Genomic DNA, 19,721 nt, shown 5'->3' with positions numbered 1-19,721 from the left:
TCAAGAGAAACAAACTAGAACATCATTTGAATCCTGTACGAAGATATAATTAATTTTTAGTAAAGAAGGGTCAGAACTGTCAGACAGCAGAATAGAAGTGACTCTAAAGAATAAATTGTACTTATTGGATAAACCAAAAATTATGAAATTTTTTTTGTAAGAATATATGTAAGTCTAATTTTATGGAAAATTATCCGATCTTAATTTTGAGGTCTGTAGCTCAACATATAAATAATTTAGTGACTATGACGCAAATGGACAGTTTTGAATATACATATAAGTGAATAGTGAAAGTATTGATAATGTTACTTGTAGCATGTTATATAAATTAAGGATGAGGAATGGAGAGGAGGAGGAGGAGAATATGTATGAATATTCAGCTAGCATGGCTAATTTGTATGTTTTAGGCTCAGAGACTAAATTGAATAAAAGTAAAATTTTAGGGGCAATTTTGTAAGGATATAAAAAATGACCAATTTGAAGGAAATGAATTGACTTATTGACTAAATTAATAAATTGAATGGAATTATCAATTTAGATCAAGATCCGATGAAAATCGGGGAAAATAAAAAATTACCAAAATGCCCCTAAATCTGGATATTTTTGCAATTTTGTCAAGTAAATTTGTGTATCATAATTGAGCATGAAAATATGTTAAATTGTATGTTATTTTGGGTTGAATGTGAAATATTAGTACATTCAGTATAATATGAAACAATATGAATCTGAAATGAATTATTATCATATATGCTTGAAGTATATATATAATGATTTGTACATGTTATATGGACACATGGTGTGGAAAGTATGTGCATATAGAATTTGATTTATGTTAAGTTTGATATGAATTATTATTGGAATAAATATACGTGAAATATATGGAAATTATGGTACATGAATTTTAATATAATGAAATAAATGATTTTAAATGGTAAGAGAATGATATATTTCATGACATGCACATATATGATTATCTTTGATTTATTGATACAAGGAAATTATGTAGGTGGAGACAATTATTAAACTCAAGTGTGACGTGTTGAGAAAATAAGTATATCAATGTTAAATTTATATAAAATATGCGTAAGTATACTAACAATGCTGATTGATGCTAAGGCAAGTGCCAAGCTATTGATTGAATGATAATTTATTTATCTATATGATGTATTGAATCGGTAAATATTTAACGAGAATTTTTGCTAAATGATATGTAAATCCGAGTAATGCTCCGAAACCTTGTTCCGGCGACGGATACGGGTTAAGGGTGTTACATTTTATGTATTGTGGACGGCACACCTTAATCATTTATGATGATATTTTCAACCAAGCACAAGCTTATTATCAAATGTCTCTTCTATTAGGAAGACCACCAGGTTGTGAAGTTTATCCAGTAGATATTAACTCAAGAAGATTTTATATATATTTTTCATTTCTTAAAGAAAATCTAAAGGATTGTATAAACTTAGGAGGTTCAACTTCAAAGCAATTGGTATATCCTATTAATGTATGAATCCTCTCATTCATTTGCTTTAAGCTTTTTAGGGTTTTAAAAGATTCAGATTGATTTCAAATACCCAAATAGGAGGTAGCTGCTGCAATGCTTTCAAGTTCCAAAAAAAAAAAGGATACAACGAGTAACAGTAATAAAAACAAAAATAGGGGATTCGTAATGCTGATGGAGTGCAAGTTACAACCAAATTACCAAAGCAAAATCAAATTACTGGGAAGCTAATGGCGTCATTAAGATGGGATCATTTGGTTTCTGGTTTAAAAAGCGGCAATTTAACTATGAGTTATAACCTTTTACGGCAATATTTAAACCAAATGAACACCAAACATTATTACAGTGAATAAGTAATGAACACAAGAAATGGAATTATCAGATGTTTAACTAAGTTGAGAAATATCAATCTCATCTGGGATTCTGAACGTGTCTGCTGCACCAAATTTCCTGAACTCTGGCTCAGCTCTAGAGTCATCTTCATCACTAAAATCATCATCTTCTTCACCATTATGATGACTAGTTGATGAGGAAACATCGCTCACACTTTTCGATCGGCAATTTTGGGTTGCGAGCATGTTGACTTGTCCAAGGTGGGAAATTTCAACTACAACTGCGTCATCATCTTTTGGCAGTGGTTGCTTCCACGGTTCCCCATCGATCCTCATATATGTATGGTCAGCAGCACCTTTGTGAAACTCAAAGCGGATTCGGTGTGCCTATTTTCCATGACAAAAACAAATCAAGCACTACCAAACGACTGTATATGGAACTGAACACCGACAGAGATTAATACCAATAAAAAATAAGGTATAATGACTTTTTTGACCTTCCAACTTTACAAAAAAAAAACTTTTTATTTAATTTTATCTTTTTTAATCTTTAAGCTATTTTTTGTCAAATCACCTCAAAATGAATAGACAAGTTAACATTTGTTAACTTCGCTGATGTGGCATGCATGTGGATTGCCACGTGAATGACATATAAACATTTAATTAATTTTTTAAAAATAAAAAAAATATTTTTTTATATTTTTTAAATAATTTTAATGATATTTAATTTTAACAATATTTTTTAATACTATTTTTTAAATTTTAAAAAATTAATTAAATATTGACATGTCATCCACGTGGCAATCCATGAGTATATCACATTAGCAAAGTTAAAAAAGCGTAAATTTTTCTATACATTTTGGGGTGATTTGACAAAAAATAGCTTGAAGGTTAAAAAAGATAAAATTAACTAAAAAACTAAAATAAATTTTTTTGTAAAATTAGAAGTCCAAATAAATTATTATGCCTAAAAACAAATATGACCATGTGAGCACGCACACAAAAAGAAGTATACTAATTTTATGGTCCTTTTAACTTTTTTACACACATCTAGGTCCTTGTAACAATGCAACGAAATAAGAAAAGAAGCAAAATCATTGGTTTGAAAAATTCTCTCATAAAGTTTTAAAATAGTTTGGGGGAGAGAGAATTGAACTAGGGATGTCCAATCTAAACAGGGTTTGACTACTGAAATATGCCTGCCTTCTTTAATTATTTACCTGTGCCAGGCGAGTTCCATGTCCCTTTGGAGCCAGCAACACGAGCCCATGCCATGCATCTCTAAAACCAACAACTTCCAGAAGGCCATCATCTACATAAGGTGCAGTCAAGTCTCTCTGTAAATTCATGGGAAAAAAAACCATCTATCAGGTTCTTACAAGCAAAGTTGGTTGATAATCTTCACAAAAAGGCAAACCAAATGTCATATATCAAACAAATCATCAAAAACAGGAACTAACTTCATTCTTTTTTCTGCCACTTGGTGTTCCCCAAGGATTTAGACCACCAGAAAAGCTGGGCAAGTTGAGGCATATGATCGACCTTATGCTGTTTAAATTCAGGAGGGGGACCAGGGACATAAGAGAAAGATATTAGAAGCACTGTTGGGTAACTATGGGAGAAATATTAGGAAATTAAGCAGAAAAATCTGAAATAAGCACTAGACAATGATTTTATTTAACAGAAAGCTCTATAACTACATTTTCATTGTTAAAATGCAAAGCATGAATCGTCTAATTAAGAAAAATAGTGCATGAAACTTGAGAAGATGAAAAAAGAGGCATTGTTATTGCCAAAAACCACGAGAAACACATTTTATGTTTCGATAATGTTGTTAAGCTTTACAACAAGATGTGGGATTAGAAGCTCTATAACATAGCATGACCAACTTTTGCAAATATCTAAGAAAATTTGTCATGAATAGTGGGTTACCAGTTTTCTCTGTCCACCCAGAGAACTATTGGGTCTTCTACTTTCTTTTATTCAGGTTAGTAATCTCTTTTATACTTCTTCGGTTATTCTATTTATTAATGAATTTCTTACACAAAAGCATTAAACCAAACGCCAATGCCAATGATATTTGGCTCAGTAACCCAACTATCAAGTAAATTGGCATGTTCTACCAGTCACTTCTGCAGTGGTCGAATCATGCAGATTTTGAACTTTTCAGCCAACTTAAAATTGTTTTGTCAAGTTTGTTAGGCATCTTAGTGTTGGCTTTAGTCTCAAGACATAAAGGACCTTGCCTCAAGACACAATTGTGTCACAAGGCATGTTAACTTCAAAGCTAAAAATCCCAAAATTATTTATGACCTGTCTCGAGACATAAATTTGACATTTGAGTTTGGATTTGAGTCCTAACTCTAAATTTAACCCATATAACCCCCATAAAGTGATGGAATGAAATCAATGAGTGTATAAACGCATGCTTATGAATTATTTGGATGCTTGAATTGAATGTATTTGTGTTATAGTAGCTTAAGTTGCTTCAGCGAAGTAATATGACATCACATACTCAGGTCCAGTGACAAGGTCGGGTCTGGAGTGTTACATTTAGTTAATATCTTTTCCAAGTATTGTAACATATAAAATGAATTACCATATAGGCAGCAAAAAGACTCCTATAATTGAATATGTGAGCTATATATCTTGTCAGCACATGCTTCTCATGAATTGTAATCAATGCTTTTACTCATCATTTGAACCCTATTGCTATACTTTTCCTCTACATTATGTCACAATCGAGATTTCTGGTATGACCGGATCATTTTCTTTCACATATGACAACTATGAATGGTTTATAGCCAGCAAAGCTGCTTTAGACCAAATGAAAGTTACCTCTGTGGTATGTGGAGGTCCTGCCATTGACCATGTTTCTTCATGATTTTCACTTTTGCAAGCTGGGCAACATTCCTGTAGTTTAAGATCATATAAAACTTTCAATTTACTAAGAAAAGAGGGGAAATTTATCTGGCCAGAGGCGCTCTATGGTATCCAGCCAACTATTAGGACCTAGAGTACTAAAAGATATTCCTGTATGCATGCCATTATTTATTTCAAATGAAAGGCTAAAATGCAATTTTAACACAGAAGGTGATAGTACAAATGTACAATATGGAACAAAGCAGACTTTTCACATTATAAACTCTTCCACCTTCCCCTTTCCTAGTTTTTCTTTTGAATTTATTTTTTATTTTCCATTATCAAGAATTCATTAGAGAAAAATTGTCAATCTTTGATTAAAGGAAAATGCATGAAACCTGAATGTGAACCTGATCTTTCGTTTGAATAGAAAACTTTAACTATTACACATAAATATAAAAAAGGCAACCAAGCTCACTTTGAAGAGGGATGAAAAACAGAAGCAGCAAACCACCCCTGGGTACAGCCAAGCTTTGCATAAGTGCTCTGTTGGAAAGAAGGTAAGGGAACATAAAAAATTCAGTAACTTGAATATCTTTCTGAGGGAGAAGCAGCATCAGAGACATGCAAGATCCTGGTAACATATACATATTCCTTTTACTGAACAGTAGATCAATGTCTAGCAGTTAACCATCTCAGTATGCATAGCAGATCAATGCCAAACCAGTAACGTGCATTAGTTTCTCAACAAACCAATGCCCTAATTATGTAATTAATTTTTAATTCAACAGCATATTCTAGCATGCAGATATCATTAAACTGTTATCCAATGAAATTTGTCGCGCACTTTACAAGACCACCAAATTTATCTGGTGTCATGTATGGTTTCTAGTTCCTTCAATTTTTTAGAGATATAACGAATTTTAAAATACTTAATAACCAGTACTAAGTTACAAATTGTAACATAACTAACTCTAGAAAAAGACTGTCCTCAAAGCTGAAAGAGAATAAGTCTATCATGACTACATAAGCTAGCAGTAAACATGTAACATTATTAAAAAGGAAAGTCTAATGATCTGACAACAAGCGTCTATGCATAATCAAACAAAGCAGATAACATTATGACAGAATCATACCTGATTAACCAACTGGTTTTTAAATTTTTCAGGATGCAACTTCCGCTCTGAGTGAAAAGCATAAGATACTTGAGCATCCATTCCTGTAGACAACATTACAATGCTATTAATGAGGTTAACCAATAGTCAATTTGTCATGTTAAAACAAATATGAGTAAACCAGGTAACTAGAGGGTGAGAGTAAAGGAATCTGTTCTTTTATGTTGAATCATACAATAGTAATCTGTTATGCGCCTTGGCGTAGGATCTAGTCACAGGTCTAGATGAGAAAGAATTCTTGCTTCGACTTATGGTTACTCAAAAGGCAGATTCGTCCTTGACTGAACCCCCTCTCAAAATAACGTTTCTTTTGATAGAATAATTGCTTACCTCTTTATTTCATATTGACAGCCTTTTATAGACTGTTAATGACAAAGGAAATAGTCCTAATTGACATAAAATAGAATTCCTAACTTAGAGTTTACGAAGGAAATAAAAACCTAATATAATAGATAAAATAAGTAAAACTAAAACTCTTAATAAAACCTGATATATAATAAATAAATAAAACTAAAAAATCCTATTGCAATTAAAGTGTCCATATCATTACTCCCCTTCTCGGAATTGAGCTTGTCCTCAAGCTCAAATTCAAAATAAACTTCAGAACTTATCCAAAATCATCTATCTCATCATCATCTTGCTTGCCTTCAACACCTGGTACTTCTATCCAAAATAACCTTTTACATTTGTGTCCCATGGAATAAGACTCGTCACAATTATAACACAGCCCTTTAGCCCTTCTTTCCGCCATTTCTATTCGTGTCAATCTCTTAATAAATGGTGCAGAAGAACCTATTTTGCCATTGTTCCCTATTGGTTCTATTGTTTGTCCCCCTCCCTTTGCAATGTTCTGAGTTGTTGGAATGATTGAATTGCTGTAAGTGTTTTGGGAAGTTGACCAGTTTAGATTGGTTTGAGATAACATCTTGGAAGAGACTTTTTGTTTACGTTCCAAAGCTCGAGCCATATTCATGGCAACTCCAAGGTTTCCAGGTTGGTGCATCTCAATATCAATTCTAAGTTCCTCTACCAATCCAGCAGTAAAAAGGTTTACTTGTTGTCGAGGTTTAAGATCAGTAGTCCTAGCGAGTAGTGATTGAAATTGGCGTTGATATTCTTCTACCGTCCCAGTTTGTCTCAAGTTTGCAAGTTCCCCCAAGGGGTTATTACTCATAGGTGGCCCAAACCTGATATGACAACACACTCTGAAGCGTTCCCAATCCAAATTTGCCTCCTCTTCTTCGATTTGATCAAACCATAATTGTGTCTCTCCTAAAAGATGGAATGAAGCTAGGCCGACTTTGTCTTCTTCGTTGGTCCGTTGATTGCCAAAAAAATTTTCGCATCTTTTTAAACATCCTAAAAGATCTCTAACCCCATCATAAGTGGGAAATTCCATCTTAGAATATCGTGGCACCATGCCCTCACCGTGTTGCGAATCTGAATTTCTTTTCTTGCCACCACTGCTGCCTTGTTCTTCATTATTTTTTTTTTTGAATCCCCTTTCGTTGTCTTTTGGACCGAAAGAGATAACATCGCCACCTGCTCCTCTAACGCTTGTTGCCTTGTAGCCATTTGTTCCATGAATGCCTCCAACTTGGCTGTCAAAGTTTTTTCGTCACCCATGACAGCTGGCTACGATACCAAATTGTTATGCGCCTTGGCGTAGGATCTAGTCACAGGTCTAGATGAGAAAGAATTCTTGCTTCGACTTATGGTTACTCAAAAGGCAGATTCGTCCTTGACTGAACCCCCTCTCAAAATAAACTGTTAATGACAAAGGAAATAGTCCTAATTGACATAAAATAAAATTCCTAACTTAGAGTTTATGAAGGAAATAAAAACCTAATATAATAGATAAAATAGGTAAAACTAAAACTCTTAGTAAAACCTGATATATAATAAATAAATAAAACTAAAAACTCCTATTGCAATTAAAGTGTCCATATCATAATCCAGGTGTCAACTAGCTTAGCAGGTAAAGTCTTTTGGTGGTTGTACAGGACCAGTGATCTAATCCTGCCTTTCACTTACAGGAAAAGAGAGGATAAGTTTCCCTTGTTTAGCCTAAAAGGTGGCTACAAAAGAGGGGGGGAGGGGGAGGATACTGTATGGTAGAACACACCTATTTGCTCCCACTCTTCATTTTTCATGAAACACCCATGTCCGACACCAAAGTCCAATGCATATAAATACATACAAGGAAACCTTAAATTTTTCAAAGTTTTTCTTCAATCATATCTTTGACAATATCATATATTCTTTACTGGATTGTTCAAATTCCATTAGGCAACAGACAGTAAAAAAAAATGAAAAGAAAGTTAATTTATGATAGCAGAAAGTATAATCAACTGTACATTAAAGTATCAATATGGAAACATGTGTACTGTATCCACAGTCATAAATAACACACTCTGTAAGAAGATTGATAGCTTTATTTATTGATAGCTTTATTTTAGCAACATAAAATCCTTACCCATGCTGAAGTAATTCCAGAATCCCCCACGAAATGTATGGTAACCTTCCTGAGGATCAATACTTTCCATGTAAGGATGCAATACGATACAAAATATGTTATGCTTCTTTACACATATTGCATTTCTTTTATAAAACTTGATGATTAGGTAGAAAATGGTAACTGGAACTGGAAGTTAGACCAAAGGTGCCAGGAAGAGTTATGTGCTAAAATATTCAATGGTATAAAGAGAAAAAGGAATTTTTCTTTTCTAAAAAAGGCATTTGAAATCAGAAAAGGTATTTAAGGTTTTCACGGCAAGTTAGAAAGTTTAAAAAATATACAAATACTTGATAGCAAAGAAACATAGACTTAAGGAAAAGAAATGATCTTAAGAAGACAAAGGAGGTAATGGTAGAATGTCTCACCATGTTCAGTTCATCTGTTGAAGAGACTCGACCAAATGCATGTAAAGAATGTGGTAGTTCCAGAGGTGCAATAGGATCACATGGACCTTCCTTTGGAGCTCTCATCCTCATGAGAATATGCCAACTGAACCACAAAAAGGCATATATCAGTAAGACAGAACTATGCTGCAGTTCCTTATGTTAGTAAACCCCATAATTTAATTGAAAAAATCATTTCAATGTATGTTGGAAGGAGAATATCTTTACAAATAAATATTGTCATCCATATAGAGACGTACAAGTGATAAGAATCAAATAATGCAGTTATGTAGTTTTAAATTTAGCTTTGATCTTTAAGGAGAACAGGATGCAAAAATGCTTCTAAGTTTTGGCCTCCCTAAAAGAGATTGTAGAGAAAATGGAGTAAGGAATCAAAAGAGAGGAAAAAGAATGTTCTCTTGATGATGTAGCTAAATAGGAATGAACTTTGTTTTTAGATCTTACACCTGTCCCAGAAGATTTCTTTTGTCAAAAAAGTTAACCATTTAATTTTTTGGTTCCCAGAACTTATTCCATTAAGAAGTTACACCAGAAGGGTTGACCATTAATAGATAATGATTCTTCCCTACTGCATACTTCATAGCACATTTGTACTTGGTCAGAGGATTGATGGATGTGTTTTTCTGGTAAACATTTACACAATACTCCACCTAGAGGTGGAGTATATACTTCATATATTGTATAACTAAAGGTTAGAAGAGGCGAAGTCCTAATTCATTGAAATTGAATATTCAAAACACAATGCCAAATCAGGGAATTCCTCAGTCTACAAATACACCTCAAGAATGTGTGTGCAAGTGTGTGTGTGTGAGAGAGAGAGAGAGAGGAGTTATGAGTTATGACAGCATTACTTGTCTATTTTCATTTCCTTTGCTTTCATTACTTGTTCCAAGAATGACAGCACAGAATTCCGATCAGTCCCAGGATTCTTCTTTCCCTGTAGAAAGCAGTTGAACAAATGCTCAATAGCTCGTAAAATTTGAAGGAGATTATTCATGATATAGAGATTTCTAGCAGACTCATGTTGCCTACTATAGCGTCAATCAAGAATTGCAAGAATTTTCAGCTAACATTACAAATTTACTGAAAGGGAAGGCTTTAATTATTTTTTTGACTAAGTGTGTAAACTTAGTTCAGCTCACACACAAGAAATGAAACTGAGATGGATACGCCAAATATTACCAAGCCAATTAAAAGTACGTTCTGAGCAAAAAAGGAATTAACAGCGTGACCAATAATTCATTGCTCTAATTGATATAACATATCTTGATAGTTGAACTCTCATCCTATCACTTGATTTTACAACTAAAAGCAAGTAAATTCTCACCCAGCCAAATGAAAAAGGCAGATTGTTTCCGGTACCCAGAGGAACTGTAGCAATGGGAGGTGGATGTGGCAATTTAAGATCACAAACAACCCCCAGAAGCCAGCCAGCTGTCCCATCACCACCAGCAACCTAAATATCAATCTAGATGTAAGGAATAAAAAACAAAATAAAATAACAATATTTGAATTAATAATAGCTGCAGTGATGGTCGCTGTTATTTATAACTGCCTGAAAAATATATATAGACCTGTAAGATTGTACAGTATCAGGCACGACTTACAATTATTCTTAATCTCTCATGAATATTCGTGGCAAATTCATCTTTTTCTTGTTTCAGCTTTTCTAATCTGGTGTAAACTTTGCGAAGCACCTTATCAGGGGCCTCTTCCCCCACATCGAAAATCTGAAATTAATCACACTAAGATTAGCCATAAATCAAATATCCAATATGCATTCTGAAAGAGTAAAGGTACCTGATGCTCATTGAGGACACTTCTATATGTATTAAGAAGATCGCCACCCAATTGACCACCACTTTTGGAGTTGATAAACACAAGCACTGGAAACTTAGGTGCATCACGAACATCAGAAAATTTTGTTTCATCATTAAATATATACGCAGGAATGTAGAATTCCTTCAAAAAGTCAGTGTCCGACTTAGATTCTGCCATTGTTGGGCCCAACTGTATTATGAAAATGACTACTGATCGTCAAAACCAAGGTGCCACAGAAAATTACCTTGGATAAAAACAAATATTCGAAAAACATAATATACAAGAACTTTAAAAGTCGACCAAGATGAACCAAGAAAAAGATTGATTAAAGTAATAGAGCTATAAAGTTTCTTATGTTAAGTCCCTGCAGTAATTATTTCCAGCAGCACATTCATTCAACAATAACAACAACAAAGCGATTTATAATACCATATCGGCTTACTTGTAGATTATACCACGAGCAATTTATCCATAACAAAAGGATAAGAAAAAAAAAAAAAAGAGGTTCAAAACAGAAAGAAAAGTCAACTCATTTTAGATCATCATTCAAAACAGTAAAAGGATTTACGTTATGATATATGATTCGGATTCAGGCATTTTAACAAACACATGAAATGTAAAACAACAAAGATTCAAGGAAAATGAACTCAACCGAATTTGGTTACTGTTGAACTGAAGCTTAGAAAGGCTTTCTCGCAGTTGCAGGATGAGAATTACAACACCAAACAAAGAGTGAAAAGATAGATTCGATAAGCTTTGCTGAATTTGAAACAAGGAAATGAGGAGAGATCGGTGTGACTAGAAGCTGAATTTTGATTGAGAGAAGAAGAAGCGAGATTTATGGGTTACCTGGAAAATGAATCAGCAGAGATCTGGTTTCGTAGCGTACTTCCTTTCTTAATCTAAAGTGTAGACAAATGCGAAGAACAGTGGACGTTAAGGAAACGGAAGGAAATTTCAAGGGATCTTCAAGATTTGGAAGGGCTAAGCGTTAAAACGTGTGGAGGAGGGAAAGTAAAAAGGAAATGAATATTCTTCTGCCGTTGCAAAGCAGCCCCTATGATTCGTCGTTGAAGTAAAAACTTCGATAACCCATGCCGACGTTAGATTGCACTTGGCAAAAAAAATTTGGTAGGGTCTACCATTCTTGATCCAATGATTCCCTTTTAGAAAAATACTTTCCCTTTTAAGATCATTTTCTATTTAGTCCTAATGATTAATTTGGTTTTTAACCATTATATCTTTTCTTTTTCTTTTTCTTTTTCTTTTTTAAATTTAACTCTCTTTTAAATTTAACCTCAATTACTTAAAATGGTGGAATTTAATCTTCAATTTTTTAAAAAAATATTAGGTTAAATTTTTAAATATGAAAATTCAGGTATACTTTATATTAGTATTTTTGAATTTTATACACTTTTCAATTTTAAATTTTTATCATTTTTAAATTATGTATTGGCATTAAATATTAATAAAAATAATACCATATTAGTATGAAGTACATGTAAAGATGCCAATATCATTAAAAAATTAATGCTCTTATCAATATTTTGTAAATAAAATGATTTGACTTTTTTAAAGTTAATGACTAAATTTAACTAAAAATAATGGTTAAATTAACAAAATGTAAATGTTGAAAGATATATTTGTTTTCAAACAAGCTTTTAAATTATGAAAAACATAAAATATCCACACATAATAATTCAATCATGTTACTTGTTAAACGGGAAATTAGCTCTTTTATTGGCAGTGTTTTTATCCACTAAGACCTTTTAAAGACTTGGCTTCAAATCTCATCGAAGTTAAAACGATAAAATATTTTTTTGATCGGTTTTAAGCGCTTTGGATAAATTTCATGAACCCTTTTAGGCTATTCTCAGAGGATACAAAATTCTAGGGCTAAAATCGAATATAGATACCCTGAAAACAATATCTCAATTGTTTAAAGCTCAAATCAACATCTTAAAGAACAACACTTTAAAACTTCTCCTAATAAAAAGTGGACACTAACCGTAGTTTGAAATCTATATGTATAAATATATATATATATATATATATATATATATATATTGTTCTTTACTTATTTTACATTCTTTAAAAAAAACTATTCATGCCTTACATTTATAATTACTTAGAGTTCCTCCCAACCCTTAAATAAGAGAACAATACATTTCAATGTATGCAAACCCATAATCTCTTGCACTGATAATAATACCAATACTAATTGAACTAAGACTCATCAATGTAAATCGAAAATTATAAAAACATTATTACTCTTGAGTAGTTTTTTTAATTACTATGTATGTATTATGCTTTGAATAATAATTATAATGTCTAAAAATAATAAAATATTCTCAAAATCCATTATATTTTAGTAAATAGAGGTATTTTGAGTCATTTAAATAAAATAAAATCGTAAAAAAAATTTTTAAAGGTTAATTTAAATTTTTAAAAATGGAAATATTTTAAATAAATTATAAAGAGCGAGAATTTGATATATATATTTTTAATTTTACAAACAATTTTAAAAAGTGATATGTATTTCTTTCTTCTTCTTCTTTTTAATATTTTACTATTCTACCAAATAATTTCTCTATTATAAATTATATTATTACATTACAATCAATTGTTTTTAACAAACATTTTAATTAAAAGAAATTGTTTGGTATATTATTATTATTATTAATGTATTAGGAGTTGATAAGTATCTTATAAAAATATAATAACATATTATTTTTACAGTTGCTTGTGAAATAAAAATATACATGAGTGTATTAAATACAACCCTTTAATTAATTGTTTTTAGTTATTATGCGCAAATATTTATGTTTTGGTGGTTACAGTTTTCCATTATGCATATATATCGTTATTTATTTATTTATAGTAATTTCGTTTCGTTCTCTTTTTAAAGTTAAAGAAAATTTGTCAAAATGTAATTATTTTTTAAAATATTAATTTGTACCAGTTAAATTATTTTAATAGTTATGTTTTAATTTTAGTGAGTATATAAAATATTTTTAACTTCCATCCTTTTAGAATAAATGGAATATTTAATTAAAAAATAAATCGTACGTATTTTGTAATTATTTATGTAAATGCCTATTACTTAGCTTTAGAATTAATGAAAAAATAATTAAGTCATAAAAGGAATTGAGTTATTAAAAAAACAAATCACATAATCCTAATATATAAATAAAGGCAAGAAATAACTCTAAAATAAATTTGAATAAATAGAGTATCACATACAAAAACTTGCATTTCCTTAAACAGCCCTAGTCATCCTCACCCTTCATTCTTTTACAAACATGTATATATATATATATATATATAAATATCCACAATTAAGCAAATTATTGAGTCATAATTCCTATCCTATACAAGGTGCACATGACTGACCCTCATTACAATTCAAAACTGCAAAGCAAGAGCAATTATTATTATGCTTCCGCCAAATTGGAGTAACAAAACTGAAACCCTATACAATACAGATTAAGAAAGCAAAGATAATTAACCTGGTTTGGTTTGAAACGAGACTTCCTTCTACATATTCCATGTCCTCCACTGCTGTTTTCATTCAGATGATTTCCGCATGAAACAGGGGAATTTCCCATTACCTGCGAAAAACAAGGCTGGCTTAAGTCCGATGATGAGGTTTTTTGGGTCTGCCGAAGTTGCTGTTTCAACAAGGATGGTGTTTACTTTATGGTTACGCCCTCCCTCACGTGGGAGCTTACTTGGTTTATACAGATTTAGCATTTTAATATTGATTTAGGTCTTTTATTATAACATTTCTTTTTTCTACCAATATAAATAAAATACTCTTAAATCAAATATGGAAACTTTTATCTCGTAATTCGAGTTCCTTACTTTGATGATTCAACTTAAAAGGGACAAAAACATGGCATAAAATCATGATATTTTTAACTTGTTAAAAATTACCGTTTTCCACGTAACCAGAATTTTATAAAATTCAAAATATATAATATTACTATTTGATACACTGATAATATATTTTTTATTCTACAAATATTTTAAAAAATTATCACGTATATCTTTTCTTTAAATATCTATTTTTTAATATTAAATCAGTGTGAAGCCGACAATATTTTTAGGGTGACTAGGATTAAATTGTATATTTTTACAATAATATAAATACAATTTTACCATTTTAATAGCCTATATCTTTATAACTTTTAAAGAATTAAATTAAAATTTTATCATTTTGGGGGCTAAAGTGTAATTTTACCATTACCACTTTAAAATATTATAAATTATAAAAGAGCTTAAATGAGAAATTTTCTATTTTAGGGGAGGCTAAGGCCAATAGAGATGAGCAAAACTTGATTCGATTCGAAAAATCAATTTTTTTTTTTCAAATTTTGATTTAATTGAATCGAATTATTCGAGTCAACTTAAATAAGTGATTCGAGTTCAAGATAAGTTGAATTTTATAATTCAAATAACTCGAATAATTCAAATGACAAACTGGTATAAATATCCCTTTTGTCCATATCAATTTTGAAAATGAGCAAACTGGTCCTTCTCTCAACAAAATTTACAATAAAAAAAGCCAAAATAATTTTCAAATTCAAAATATTTATAAAAATTATATATTTTATATTTTAAAAATAATTTAAAAATTTTAAAAATAAAGAATATATAAAAGTTAAAATTTTGAAAAAATTCTAAAATAATAATTTTGGGACCTAAATAAATTAATTAACTATTCAAGTTTATCATATTAAAATATCTTATTTTTATTATTTTGTTTTGAAAAGATTTTAAAATTTATGTGTTCTAACATAGAATTACTTATATCCTAATAAGATTTTAGTTTGATATATTTAATTTTTTAATTTAATTCAAACAATTTCACTTTATTCGACTCAATTCGATTAAAGAATATTTCAAATAGAGTTAGGATGATAAAATAAGACTTGTCAATTCAATTGACTCGAAATTTTTGCCACTATATTATATTATATCATTAAAAGACATTTGTCAACCTCTAACCCTACTTATAGAATATAAAAGTTTTACTGGTAGTGTACTAAATAGAAATAAAACTTTGTAAAATCTCCATTAATAAGAAAAAAAGAGAAAAATAATATAGACAAAGAGGAACTGATAAAGGAAAGAACCGAAATTGGAAAGCTGGAGGGAAAAGCGGAGGGGAGGTGAGCTGGGGAGGCACACGCTTCTCCCACCGGCCACCAACCTCATATTTTTTTAAATTTGTTCATTAATTTTGACTTTTTTATTTTATTTTTTTACTTAAATTTTTTATTTTAATTTGATATATAAAATATTAATTTTCTCTATTTTTACTCATTTTGTAATGAATGTTAAAAAAATTTATTACGCAACTTTGGTTAATAAAAAAGTGTCATGCGACATATTTGGGTTTTTTACCTTAATATTATAAAAAAAAAATTTATACACCAAAATGAGTTGTCAGTCAGATTAATTACGAAAATGGTATATTTTTTGGGGTTGTGCCTACACCAGCACAACCCATTATTTTATTATTAAATTTCTTTTTTGTTTTAAAAATTATTATTATATTATTTTTAATATTTATATTAATATATAGATAAAAATACGGGTTTTACGGATAAAAATACCAAACAGGTCAAGCTCGTCGGTAAACACGACTAGTCGTGCTCTGACAACAAACACAACACCCTGCACATTTCCTTTTCTTTCTTTGCATTTTACAAAAAATTGGTCTTATATCACTTTTGGTCCCTCTACTAGGCCTAAAATTAAAATTCAATCTTTATACTTGAATATCTACAATAATATTTGGTTCTATTTTTATAAATTTTTCCAAATAATTAACATTGTTAATTACTCGATAAAATTTTGACGTGTTTTTAAACAAAAATTTAGTTTAACAAAACAATGATATGTTAAGTTAGAATAAGTTTTAAATAATAAAATTTCAAACAAAATTGTATTAAAATTTGTGAAAAATAAAATAGAATAAAATAAATAAAAATAAAGAACACATAAATTTTACGTGGAAACCCTTTCGGAAAAAAACCACAGGCGAGGAGAAGAAAATTCACTATGTCGAAAAATTTTTTTACTCAAATACAAGAGGAATAGACTATGTCTATTTATAGGCTTGCAAAGCCATATTCTAGTAGGATTGAAACACCTTATCTAATCAATATAAAATAGATGGAGTTTAATAAGGTTTAAAACCTTATTCTAAAATAAAATAAAAGAAGTCTAGTTCTATATGGATTTTACTTTTATTTTATTTTCCATCGTATTTTATTTAAATAAGAATTTGGGTCACTTAATTCTAACAATCTCCACCTTGACACAAATTCTCAATGAACAAGTTCTTCATCGCGAACTTTCAATAAACAAGTTCTTCACCTCTTCCAAAAACCCCTTAAGGGTTTAACTTCAACAATGAACACCAACCAAGTCTAAGCAATGCTCAAACTTGGTTATAGGAAGTGACTTAGTCATCATATCTGCAGGATTTTCATGAGTGCTAATTTTGCTCACAACAATATCACCACGAGCAATAATATCACGAACAAAATGATACCGAATATCAATGTGTTTTGTTCTCTCATGAAACATTTGATCTTTTGTAAGAAAGATGGCACTGACCGTCACCCTTTGCAACAAGCCTTGCTTTATATCCGGGTTCTTCAACTCCAGAGTCCCTTCTTTCTTTTAAACACCCATTTACAACGAATGACCTTTTTACCTTTAGGAAGTTTTACAAGATCCCATGTTCTGTTTTTGTGGAGTGATTCCATCTCCTCTTGCATAGCAAACATCCACTTTTCGAGTCTTCACGCTAATCGCCTCGAATAATTAAATGGCTCTTGATTCGCATCTATATCTTCACCACATTTAAAGCATAAGCAACTAGATCAACCTCGGCATACTTCTTTGGAGGTTTAATTTCTCTTCTTGTCTGTTTTTGGCGATAGAGTATTGCGGTGAAGAAGCAACTCTATTCTCAATTTTTGTCTTGGCTTGAGGAGTTGATTACGTATTAATCGATGCTCCACCGCTTTTGGTTTTCTTTATTGGAAGAGTCTTTAAGAGATAAGTTAGGTAGCATAGCGGTTTCATCAAAAACAACATCTCTGCTAATCACAACTTTTCTATTTTCAGGACACCATAACTTATAGCCTTTTACACCACTTTATAACCAAGAAAACGCATTTAATGGATCTTGGTTCCAATTTTCCATTATCAACATGAGCATCGCAGGACACCCAAAATCTTTAAATCGGAATAATTAGCGGGATTACCGGACCATACCTCTTGTGGAGTCTTTTCTCAATGGCAGCGGATGGAGATCGGTTGATCAAAAACATGCGATGAGAGTCGCTACGCCCAAAATGACTTGATAAGTTGGCATTTGACAACATACATCGAACCTTCTCCATGATCGTTCGTTCATTCGTTCGCAACGCCGTTTTGTTGTGGAGTATGACGAATCGTCAAGTGTCTCATGATCCTTCGACTTGCACAATCTATTAAACTCATCGAGCGTAACTCTAAGCCATTGTGCATGCGGAGGTATTTTATCTGCTTTTCCGTCTGCTTTTTCAATCATAATTTTCCAAGACTTAAATGTGGAAAACACATCGCTTTTCGCTTGGAAGAACGCCCAAACTTTTCGGAAAAATCATCAATAAAGGTTAGCATATAATTAGCTCCACCTCTCGAAGGCACTCGGGCGGCCCCCACGATCGAATGGATATACTCCAACGTTTCCTTCGTGTTATGGATTCCTCTAGTGAATCGAACTCTCTTTGCTTCCCAAAACACACGGTGCTCACGAAATTCAGTTTGCAAATTCCTTGCCCATTAAGAAGTCCTCTTTGCTTAATTACGCCATGCCATTCTCACTCATATGCCCTAGGCGCATATGCCAAAGTTTAGTAATATCATCATCGACAAGGAAGAGGAAGCGACAATTGCATCACCGATATGATAGAACCACAGAAACATATAACTTGGCAATCTTTCTTTGCCCTTTCATCACAACAAGGACCCTTTGAAATCTTTAAAACCCCACTTTCACTGTATCATGCCCTTTTGAATCAAGAGTACTCAACGAAATTAAATTTCTTTTCAATTCGGAACATGCCGCACGTCACTAAGTATTCGACAACTCCATCAAACATCTTAACTTTAATTGTTCCAACACTGCGATTTTACATGAAGCATTATTTCCCATCAAAACAACACCTTCAGATCTTTGTTTCATAAGTTGTAAACCAATCCCGATTGGGACTCATGTGGAAGGTGCAGACTGAATCAAGTATCCACTCCTCGCTTACTTTAGAATCATTGATGAAGCAACTAGAAGTTCACCATCATTGTAGTCTTCTACAACATCGACTTCACGAATTTTTCCGTTGTTTTCCTTTTGATTCGACCTCCCTTTTAATCTTATTTTGTAGCTTATAGCACTCAGATTTAATGTGCCCTTTCTTCTTGCGAAGTTGCAAGTTTTACCTCTGTTTGAAGATTTCGATCTACCCTTAGATTTACCACGAGGATTCCGTTCTCGTGTTCTACCACGATCATCATCAACATTCGGTTTTGTCTCCCACGAACAATGAGACCCTCTCCCGAGAGTTGGGTTTAACCACAAGATGCTTCATCTTATCATACGAGGTTAAAGAATCATAAACCTCATCAACTGTGAGAGACTCATGGCTATATAAAATCGTGTCTCTAAAGGTTGAATAAGGCAGGGCAACGAACAAAGTAGAATCAACCCTAGATCTTCCTTATCATCTTGAACCTCCATGGCCTCCAAGTTTGAGAGAATTTCTTTAAACACTTTATTAAGTGTTCGTGTACGACGCACCTTCCTCCAAACGATGAGCATAAAGACGCCGCTTCATATGCAACTTGCTTGTTAGAGTTTTCGACATACATATTTGTTCTAGCCTCTTCCATAATGCAATGGCAGTTTTCTCTTTCATCACATCCTGCAAAATTTCGTTGGACAAATGCGAGATGTAATTGTGTTAATGCCTTTCGATCCTTACGCTTCTTCTCTTCATCTGTTAATGTCGAAGGCATCTTATCTATCCTAGCAGGGCATCCTCTAGA

At 31.9% G+C, this 19,721-nt stretch overlaps 1 protein-coding gene across 3 annotated transcripts; it reads right to left on the bottom strand.

Moving 5' to 3' along the window:
- Positions 1 to 1,644: 1,644 nt before the first annotated feature.
- LOC108464241 (diacylglycerol kinase 5-like) lies at positions 1,645 to 11,817 on the bottom strand. 3 transcript variants are annotated; one of them, XM_053024061.1, is made up of 14 exons: positions 11,463 to 11,793; positions 11,266 to 11,372; positions 10,593 to 10,802; positions 10,400 to 10,522; positions 10,120 to 10,248; positions 9,644 to 9,729; positions 8,754 to 8,877; positions 8,347 to 8,395; positions 5,832 to 5,914; positions 5,174 to 5,241; positions 4,672 to 4,746; positions 3,294 to 3,381; positions 3,054 to 3,170; positions 1,645 to 2,220 (listed from the first exon to the last, which is right to left on the bottom strand). In XM_053024061.1, exons 3-14 carry the CDS (start codon positions 10,788 to 10,790, stop codon positions 1,888 to 1,890), a joined length of 1,473 nt encoding a protein of 490 aa, XP_052880021.1. In that variant the 5' UTR covers positions 10,791 to 10,802; positions 11,266 to 11,372; positions 11,463 to 11,793; the 3' UTR covers positions 1,645 to 1,887. The 3 variants fall into 3 exon arrangements, with proteins under 3 accessions (XP_052880021.1, XP_017619916.1, XP_017619915.1); XM_017764427.2 differs by having other exon boundaries at positions 11,266 to 11,301; XM_017764426.2 differs by lacking the exon at positions 11,266 to 11,372 and having other exon boundaries at positions 11,463 to 11,817.
- Between the last annotated feature and the right edge of the window lie 7,904 nt (positions 11,818 to 19,721).

This window comes from Gossypium arboreum, chromosome 13 (genome assembly GCF_025698485.1).
Source record: "Gossypium arboreum isolate Shixiya-1 chromosome 13, ASM2569848v2, whole genome shotgun sequence".
Taxonomy (NCBI): domain Eukaryota; kingdom Viridiplantae; phylum Streptophyta; class Magnoliopsida; order Malvales; family Malvaceae; genus Gossypium; species Gossypium arboreum.
Note: the sequence above shows the minus strand (reverse complement) of the source record. Positions and strands in the feature narration are given on the sequence as shown.